This window comes from Condylura cristata, unplaced genomic scaffold, assembly GCF_000260355.1.
Source record: "Condylura cristata isolate star-nosed mole 26May11 unplaced genomic scaffold, ConCri1.0 scaffold00004, whole genome shotgun sequence".
Classification (NCBI taxonomy): domain Eukaryota; kingdom Metazoa; phylum Chordata; class Mammalia; order Eulipotyphla; family Talpidae; genus Condylura; species Condylura cristata.
The window spans coordinates 24,573,626-24,584,256 of record NW_004567105.1 but is presented as its reverse complement, the minus strand read 5'-3'; the positions used below and the strand labels follow the sequence as shown (position 1 = coordinate 24,584,256).

At 33.3% G+C, this 10,631-nt stretch overlaps 1 protein-coding gene across 1 annotated transcript in view; it reads left to right on the top strand.

The window, feature by feature from the left end:
• The window catches only part of PTPRQ (protein tyrosine phosphatase, receptor type, Q), a 156,842-nt gene that overhangs the window by 118,767 nt on the left and 27,444 nt on the right, over positions 1-10,631 (top strand). Inside the window, exons 34-35 of the mRNA XM_004675857.1 lie at positions 1,724-1,823; positions 4,231-4,359. Coding sequence (XP_004675914.1) covers positions 1,724-1,823; positions 4,231-4,359 — 229 coding nt within the window. The remainder of the gene's footprint in view (positions 1-1,723; positions 1,824-4,230; positions 4,360-10,631) is intronic.

Sequence of the window (10,631 nt, the reverse complement as noted above, 5' to 3'; positions counted from 1 at the left end):
TGGAGGTTTCCCAAAATACAAAAAATGATTCTACCGTGTGACTTAGTGATTCCACTCCTAGGTGTACACCTGCAGAATACAAAAATACTCATCAAAGGGATGGGATATGTGTATGTTTATGTTCACTGCAGCCCTAATTACAACTAATAGCTAACAGAAACATGCCTACCCAAGGATAGAGTAGACCAGAAAAATGGTGTGTGTGTGTCTGTATACATCCAACAAAATTCGAAGTGATTAAGAAAAAAAAGGTTATTCCTCCCATTTGCAACAACATGGGTGGAATTGGAGAGGACAATGTGAAGTCACTCATGAGAAATGCCAGGTGGTGTCACTGACATGTAGAACACTGACAAACATAAGAATGGCTCAGTCAAAACCAAACCAGTAACAAAATCTTAATAGTGGACTATATAAATGGTACAACCAAAGCGGGTAGGGAGAAATTGCTACTGGGGAGGAAGGGTCCCAAGAGAACAAGGTGGAGGATGATGGGAGCACTGGTGGTGGGAGGAAGTAAAAGTAGACATTAGTAGAGGTTTAGACTAATAATCCTTACAGTAGACACAGAAGTAAATGCACCTTGCCACAATAAACATAATATGTAAAAAAAAAAAAGAAGAGAGAATCTAAAAGAACGCTGGATATATCTCACAGGTGTCAAAAACAGAATGGAAGGCTCACCAAGAATCTTATATATATATATATATATATATATTCACTAATAAATTTAACAAATACTATTGAGCATTTACTCAATGTGTGCCTATTATCCTCAGAATTTGGAATGTAGTTTTGAATAGAGTAGATAAAGAGTATTGTGCTCAGGGTGCTTACACACTGGACACAGTAAGTAATAAGGATAATATAGAAGTGAAGTATAAGCTCTGTTAAGGGGTGACCAGAACTATAGAAAGTAGAATCAAATGCATAGACCAGGACTATAGATAGTAGAACCAAATGCATAGATGTAGAAGAGGAGAGGCTAGAAGGGAAAGATGCATATTATTTCCATTTTTTATCTTTCATTGATTAATATTAGAACTCATAGATTTTTATATATTGAATCTGCTTCATCAATTTCAATTTTTCTTACTTGTAAAGTTTAAAGTGCTCCCTCTTTGTCCATTAAGAATCTCTTCGATGTGATCTTTTGTTCTTTCTCATAGATTAACCCGTAAAAGCTTCTTAGCTTTCTTGCCCCATTTAATGTTCCTGACATCTTCTTTCTACCATGCCCACTTTGAAATTACTTTCTGTCAAAGTTCTCATAGATTCTTTTAGTGAAAGTGTATGCTTTTCCCATAGATTCTTTATTGAACGGTTATGATTAACAGGATTTCCTCAGAGGTTTTAGTGTTCTACTGGAGAAGCAGAGGCATGTATGGCTCTTACAGTTTTTGGCCTGAGCAACTGGGATAATGACAATGCCCTCAACTATGAGGTGGGAACATGATGTTGAAGGAAGCATAGGAGATAAGATTTGGACAGATTGATTTTGAAAGTTTAATTATACTCCTAAATATTCATTGTAAGCAGTTTGGTTTTCAAGTCTTGAGATTAATAGGTAAACAACTAAACTGAACAAAGTCAAGGAAGAGTTAGAAGATCTAGAAGAGGAAAAATTATGTTTGTACATTTTATTAGCAGCCCTGAGAAACATTTTTATATGTTTTGAAATACAATATTCCATAAAATTTCTTGGTTACATCTTCCTCTTCAGGTGAAGGACTTTCAGAAAGAACTGTAGAGATTATTCTTTCAGTCACTTTGTGTATCCTCTCGATCATTCTCCTTGGAACAGCTATTTTTGCATTTGCAAGGTAAGATTTATTTGTACTTGAATTCCTAGAATACTTTATGGTATTATTCATTCACAGTCTAGTCAGAAGATAGCCATCACAAAGTAGATGTAGGAAACATAATGAAACAAATTGGTAGCTAGTGGAAATAGTTAACTGCCGAAGTGGGTAGAAGAGAACTCTGAGACATACAGAAGTAGCACATACAGCAAGGCAACTTTCTAAGTTGAGCAAATGATAACAATAAGAAACTAAACTAGAAAATCTAGTCACTCTCAAGCCTAACGTAGAATGCTTCCATAAGCACATACCATTTATTATCTATGACTGGTCAAAGAAATATGACAGTGGAAAGGGGCTAGTGTTGTTCTGTAGAAGCTACTCAGAATGGAATTCCTGTCTATGACAACACTGACTTTCAGTGATGTTCTGAGTAGGTCAGAATACTTAAAATCATTTTCTAATGGAAAGAGCAGGCACTTAAGAGATGACTAGGGATCATTCAGGTCATCTGCTGGCTTTCACATGAAAAATAAGAAAATGGTGCTAGATCATGTGAAGGGAAGCATCTCCCTGTACCTGTTGCTTTGAAGGGACACTGTTGTATCTTCTGTTAATGAAAATTAGTGTGCTGACTACTGACAGAACAGGAATGTTACAGTGTTCAGCTCCACTATCATAAGTAGGGGAAACAAGGGTGAATTTAGAACTAAAAGAAAATAAAGTGATGACACAAAAACAGAAAATACTCTCTACATTGCTTTGCATAACTAATAAATTTGATTAAAGTATTTCAATCAGGTCTAAATACTAAAGTGTATACAGAAGAGATAATTTTTAGAGTAAGGATAATGCTATAAAGGAGTTCAATTTCTTTGATGTGAAGGACTTTTTTCCTGTATGTTTTCTGAGTATCCTTTCAAGTTCAATCCCTCTATTGTTGACATGACTTTGGGGGAAATCTTAGTCATGATCCTAAAATCTAATTTCGTGAAGTTGATTGCCAATTTAAAAGCCTTTATATTTGTTAATTACCTAAGTAATTTACTAATTACCTAAGTAGTTCGATAGGATCTATTTTTATTTTATCTGAAAAGGTTGTTTGTTATTTTTATATGCATTTCATTATCTTGAATTTTTTGAATTATAATTTGATGGGTAATTTGAAAGATTTGAAAAAGAAATTTGCCTTATACCACATATTGATTTTAGTATTAAACCAGAAGATAATGAGAAAAGGCCATCATTATAGACAATCAAAAGATACATGTCTGAGGTCCTTGTATCTACAGGATGTACACTGACCAGATTCATTTTCCTGTGCTGCCATGAGAACATTTTCACCGTCTCATTTCCTTACAGGATGAGCTCCTTGTGTGAGCAGGAAATGGTCCTCTCCATAGTCCTACAATTTGCCTGCATTTTCTCTTTAGCTATAAGGGTCTATTCTCACCTGAACATTATGGCTTTTATATAACTCTAATTTCATCAACCAGAAATAAGCTTTTTCCTCTTTCTCATTCTAGGCATAGAAAGTCAAATCCCACTTGTTTAGTTCCTCTGAACGCTGAGTTGTAATCACTTATGTAATGTTTTATACCTAAAAATTACTGTCTTTTGAATGGTAATTTGAATTTTTTTTTTTACTATTTCTATATTTAGATTCTGTTTTTCAAAAAGTTGAAATATCCGTAATGATAAGGACCATATTTTATACTTCCTATATCATCCTTAATTTGTAACTCACAATACATAATATACATTTGATATATGAAAGATAGAACAGTTAAATATTGCTTTGTAATATACCATAATGTGTCATAGATAAACAAGTTTAAAAAGGCTTGAAATGAAAAGACTTATTAATTCCCAAAATCATGGGACTTTTATTTTCAAACCTAGCTATGTAATTATAAATAAGGATAATATATAATGCACAACATTTTTTAAAGAGTCAGTGAAACAGTTTTCAAAACACGTTTCTATTTTCAAGTACATAAAAATGTCTTATACACATAAAAGTAATGGAACATTGTCGTTACCACTGGTGCTGATAGCAAAGAGTTATTTCCATTTTGATGTATTTTCTTTTTAAGACAAATCTGTGAGGCAGCTAGAGGGAAAGGAAATAAACACATAGCTTCAATCTCATCTGTTCTACATATTAAATATAGTTCAGACCTTGATCAACTGATTCTCATGAAAATCTGGACTTTCAGAAGACAACATGTTAAACAATGCAGTAGAGTAAGTTCTATGAATAAAAGTACAAGAAAGAGGTTGACTTGGTATAAAGTTGCAACATATTCATTGTTTCTAACAAAGAAATTATTTGACTAATGTCTTTATTTAAAAGAGAGCAAAAGCTAATTCCCTCTGCTTATTTATTATGCTGTTCCTTTCTTGGACTTGACTACACTTGTTTTAGAATCCGACAGAAGCAGAAAGAAGGCGGCACATACTCTCCTCGGGATGCAGAAATAATTGACACTAAATTCAAGCTGGATCAGCTCATCACAGTGGCAGACCTGGAACTGAAGGACGAGAGATTAACGCGGTGAGCACACTCCTCTGGGCGAGCAGTGGCCCAAAGGGCCTGGAGCCATGACCCTATTCTGACCTATGCTTGTTGGAAGTGTTTGTGGGGCTCCTATTTACACAGGTCAGAGAGATCTTCTTTCAAAGGGTGACCTCCATCTTCTACACACTTCTTACTGGCGTTCAGAGAATCACTTAATCTTCCTAATACTTTTGAGTTCACTCGGAAACTTGGACTACAGTTTTCCACCAAGCATGTGTTCCCTTATACAAATATTTTTTACACATTGAACCTTTAAAATGATGTTTAATAATTGAGTTCATTTGGTAGATTTATTTTTAGGTCAGACTTTCTTTAGCACATTTTTAAATATAATTTTAGTTAAATTGTAACTACTTGTTAGTATTTACACCTTTTTATAAAATCTTCCCTATAATCCTTTACTGTAGTATACAGTTATATATAAAATCTAAATTGTATGTTAACACTAAATAACTAAAAAAATAAAAATTAGCTTTGGAAGAAAAAGTGTGTACTAAATATGTGTTATCATTGTATGCATTGGGAATAGTAAAGTGATTAATTTCAATCCTTTGAAAATCATTATGATTCCAAAAAATGCCACATATTGGGAGAAGTTATTTTAAAATAATTCATTATATTCTTAATACTTTATACACATCTTTATAAAACCAAACCAAATATCTTGAGCTTAAATATGTTTATAGTTGTCATTTACCAATGTTGGACTTTTCCAATTAGATATTCTTTGCCCAAATAATTCTAGCTTGTCTGAAAATTGTATGTGCTCTTAGGGAAATTTCATCTGACAAATGAGATTCTTCCAAATACAATAATGAATGTTATTCGATGTTATCACTAAGTTGCAATGAAATTAAACTTGTTGGCTATGAAATCTTCATTATAGTCAGATATTTATCTTTGTTTTGATTCTAAAAAAAGAGTATTCACATTCAAAATAGAGTTTTAAAGATTATGTGTATGTCATATTACATAGGACAAATTTTTTTTTGCATAACATATGTCATGAGTGAAAGTTCATCTAGATTCCCAGGGTAACCACCCAGTGTGAAACCACCCATAGAGCATATCTGTGCTAGATTGTTCTCAGTCCTAGAAGTGTCAAGCTCCATAGTAAGTGCAAATTTCTCTTCTTATCCCTCCTGACCCAACTGAATTTCACTTGTGTGTTCTAGTCTCTTTCTGCACTCTATTCTCAATTACTTATACCCCCTTTACAAGCCGGGGGTCTCAATATTATTTTTTTACGCCTGAAAGTGATACAAAGTAATAAAAATTCAATCTCTTTATGCAAATAATTTCCTTGCATCTCTCAATGCAAGTAATTTACACCACGTCTTTGTTATTTGCAGGAAGGAAATGAGATCATTTCCTTTAAATCTATACAGCTAACATGTCTCTTCCTATGTGAATGTTATCTTTCCTTCCAAACAGTACACTTTCTTCATGCAAATCTGCCTTGTAATTTTCCTCAGTGTTATAAAGTATTAAATGTCCATCATTGAAATGATAAAAGAACATCTTATCTCTAATTAAAATTAGTGAGTTATGTAGATGATAAAACAATAATGTGATAAATGGTACTATAACCTTTCAAGGATTTGAGATTTTATAGGTAAGAAATCACATGTCCATCTGTTTATTTATTCACATTTTAAGATTAACCCTATAATATTTGTAAGTTCTAAAAAATTCTCTCACTTTATACTTTTTGTTCTCAGGGGTGAATGGGAATCCAAGATGTAAAACTCCCTAATTCTATGAGGACATTCAGGAATATGCTACAGTAATGCTCTAAATTCTTATTTGGAATAATTATAACCTTTCTTTACATATGTTCTACACTAAGTTTAGTCAACACCAGCTATATTAAATATTTGTGACTCATCTATTCCACAGTTACCAGATTGAGAAATGACCCTTGTGTTTGTGCTTTCATAACTGATGAACAAAATGATATTTTCTGATTGCTCATTGAAGTGAGAAGTTTCCAAGATAAAATGGCAAGTTCAGCACACACAGTGAAAGATAGCCCTGTCTGATTACTGTTGCTGAAACTGACTCTGTGGGTTGTTTTTAATTAATTTAACTGTAACCAGACTATCTTGTCAACACTTGAAATTAACTGTTAAAGGTATTATTTACAAAAAAATTTTTTTTTCACTTTATCCTTTCCACACTTAATTAAGTTATGGAAGTTTTGCTTTGTTACTAATATTCTCACTTGACAGACAATCAATTTCCCTAGGTATCAATTCTTTTTCCAAAAATTTGTGCCTCTTGCATCCTAATTATCCTTCCTGTATTAGTTGACTGAATTTAATGGTGCAATATTCAGACCTAATTCAGAGTGAATAGAATTAAAATTCTTAACAAGATGATTTAAGAGACCCTTTCTTTAATTTGCATATTGAATTTTTGTTAAATATACATTTATAAAGCTTGCTATTTGAAACTATCCCATGAATATGTTTTGTATATTATAAATAAGTATATTTGGTATTGTTGTTATTTATGATATTTGTAAAAGTCAAAATCACCATATTCTATTTATATTAGGGTTCACTAGCATAATAGCTATTGTAATGAATAATTTCTATGTGTTAAATTCTGTATCTAATGATTTTTTCTTAATTTGTTCAGTCTTTTGTGATAGATACTAATCCCTGTTTTCCAGATGAAAAACTAATGATGCTTATAGAATTTAAGTCACTTTCCAAGGTCACATTCCTAGTAAATAAGACAGCTGTGATGCTAGCCCAGGTCTGTGACTCTGAGGTACCAAGATACACCTATATTTGTGTGTGTGGGCACATGTGTGTATGTGTATATATTTAACTCTGAAGAGAATTTAAGAGATCAGTATAAAACCTGTCAAACAGACAAAGGTCCATGTTATCTGTCAGTAAGCAGATTTTTCTTTTCAGACAATGAGTCTAAGGGAAGAACCACTACTTGTAAATGATTTGTTTTTGTGGTATGAAAGAGAGAAGGGAAGATTAGAATGTGTGGATTCAAACTTGCAGAAACTAGAAAATCTCTAGAAGTGTGGTTCTTATTGTGTCTTCAATAAGAATACCGATTTGACTGATATATGAGACTATGCAAATTAGTTTGCACTTTAATGACCATCAGTTATTTGACAAAATCTGACCATTCACTTTACTTCTGTCTTAAACTCACTTTACAAGTAGTTGTAACATTATGTGAATTCAAACAGGAGATTTCTGACAAATATGTGATTTCAGGACAAGAAGTGACCTAAAGTAGAACGAAGCTTAACATATTTAATGCTTATGTTCTTGTAGTGGCAAATCAAAACTTATGCAGTGTGTTCATTTACTAAATAAGTAATTATTCTTTACTTCCAGATACTCTTCATTTTTCTTTAGACGCAAGGAGATTTTTGTCATCCAGTAAGTTACTGTGGTGATGCAGAGCTCTGCTGTGATTATTTTAATCTTTTCAGGTGGTGTGTTTTATATCTTAAAAACATGATTGAGAGCTTTGTTGTTTACTGTATTGTTTTCCAAAGCAAAAAAAAAAAAAAAAAGACCAATCCTATGATTTGGACTTACAGTGTGTCCTCTATAATTCTGCATGCTAAGTATACAGTAAAGTAAATCTTATCAAAATATACTTTCCTAATGTGCATTTCCTGAGACTTTGCTATATTCTTGTGTTGTGTCAACTTGGGTAGTAAAATAAGTTACTAGCCTCCATTTCTTTGCATGCTTCTTGTTCTATTATATCCATGATACAAGGACTGAATTCTCCATCTGACAGGTGGAGGCTGAGTTCACACTTCACACAAGCTCATTTCAACTACTACAGGTGGTAAGGATGGTCTCCAGCCACACCATCCTGAATGCATCTGATCTTGTCCAAAAGGACCAAGATGATGAAATTTCCTGTTTGTGACTGTAAGGAATACTGAGAGTGTCGCATTTCACAGAACCTTCCCTCCTGCCCTTACCAGTGGGTAGTCAGCTGTGCATGCTTTCTGGCATTCCTTGATGCTTAGAAATGTATTGTGCCGCATAGGGACAAAAATTGCTTTATGGTTTCTGAGGTAGCATAGAAAATAACATTAGCAGAGACCCCAACCATTGATGGAGTGTCCCAGAGATAATCACTTTTCTCATGTAGACAATATTAATGAAGGTAGAGAATGAAATGCATTTGATTTCAAAATCCCAAATTTAGACAAGAGTCAACTCCATGAGCCATGAGGCTGGATGGAGTCAATGCTCCCAACATTCTCATTAACCATGAATAGTACTTGCATAACTAAACAGAGAACAGCACACCTAATTCAAAGTAGAACTCAGCATTTTGGAGTCATAGATAATCCTGTTTTGCTTCATATGAACTAATTGCCAAGTTTGCTCTGATGGAATTAAAATCACTTCATAATAGAATTAAAATCACCTCATGAGCTGATCAGATTCAAACATTTGTCAAAGTAAGACACTGTTGAACTAAAGATTTAAGTGATCATATCACATATAACATATCAATTTCCAACCAGCACTCAAAGCTGACCTCTCGACATTCCAGACTCAAAAGTAGTCTGGTTGAACAACTCTGCTGAATGTCTTTCTTCATCATCATTAGACAGAATCCTTTTACATTTTTTAGCTTGATGCCATTAGTACTTCAGGAAAAATGCTTTTACTTTTTTTTAGCACTCTCAGGATCTCTCCTCTATCACCAAATTTTCTCTCCTAGAAATAGTGACTAGTGTTAAGCTTTCAACTTAACAAAGTTAAACTTAATAGTTTGGGTTAATCAGAGACTCAGTAAAACTCTTTCTGTATAAATTATTTTCTTTAAAGCAGATGTGGTCTTCCAAATCTACTTTTTTTTAAATTGCCTTCCAACCCTCTCAGAAGAGCCACCGTGTTTTCTTGCTCCATAGCTGGTATTTCAGACTGTGAGGACTTCTTTTTAGATGATGTTATGTCATCTATCTTCTCTTCATTAAGTCCTCACTGAGAACCTTTGCCCAAGTCTTCACACAGCTGTCAGCAGTCTCTTCATTCCCTCCATCTACTGCTTCTGCCTCATTGCCCCTGAGGTAGCTAAGTGTATGCCCAGGGTTTTAATTGAGAATGCATGGTTGACAAAATAAAACATCTGTCAAGGAATTGTTTTCAAATGTGCTCATGTGGGGAGAGTTAATAATAAGGAAAATGCACTCTTGTCGCTGAGGGAATCTTATCTTAGCCCTAACATGAACAAGAATGCTGCTTTTCCATATCTATGAAACACCATTTTCCTTTGAGCAAAAGAAATGTCAATTTGGCACCTATCAAGTGTCAGGCACTATCCTAGACCCTTGAAATATTGTGATGGAAAATAAAGTGAGATGGCCTCCACAGAGCACCCTCCAAGGTCCATGAGCTCTCTTCAAATCTATTTATTTTTATAGATACGTGGAGACATATTGTGAAAGTACTTAGATATCACTAATTGATTGTTTTTCTGATTAAATAAGAAAAAATATTGCAATATCTACTTAATGCAGGTGATACATTTCTCTTAAAAAGTGAAGCTTTCGAGCTAGCTATATTAGTACCAGCTGGGGTTTAGGATAACATAGTTTTTATTGATATTGAGGACAACCAAAAAATGACTGATTATTTAGGAAAAGAATGAAGGCTGTGAAAGTATAGCATTTAAAAGCCTAATACAAGTAAAAACAGCAGGAAAAAAAATTAAGGTAACTTTACAAGCACCAGATAATGGCTTTTGATAATGGAATATAATTGTAGAAATAGATATAAAATTGAGTTATTGATGACTTGATCAAATATATAAATTAAAAACTCAAACACAGTATTTTACAAAACTTGGGAAAATTAATGTGTTTTTACTAGATATAAATTCTTCACAAAATTGATATTTGAATGTTAGTGTGTGCAAATACATTTTTTTACATCAAGACAATAGAATTTGAGGGTGTTTTAAATGTACGTATTCAAGTAGAAAACAAAAAGTTTCTCAATTTATTCTTTGTCATGGGTAACACTTTATAAGCTCCTCATCTATAGACAATCATCTATGACTTTTTATTTGGACTATATTTTAATTCCCTAGAGATTGCAACTAATTGACCTTAGGAGAAAGCTGAGTCCCTGTGACAATATGGTCTTCAATCACCACTGCCAACATAAATAAATGGTTCCTCTCTAGATCTATCAAGAGTAATCTGAGTGGAATTTAAGTTTTTGATAGACTTAAAA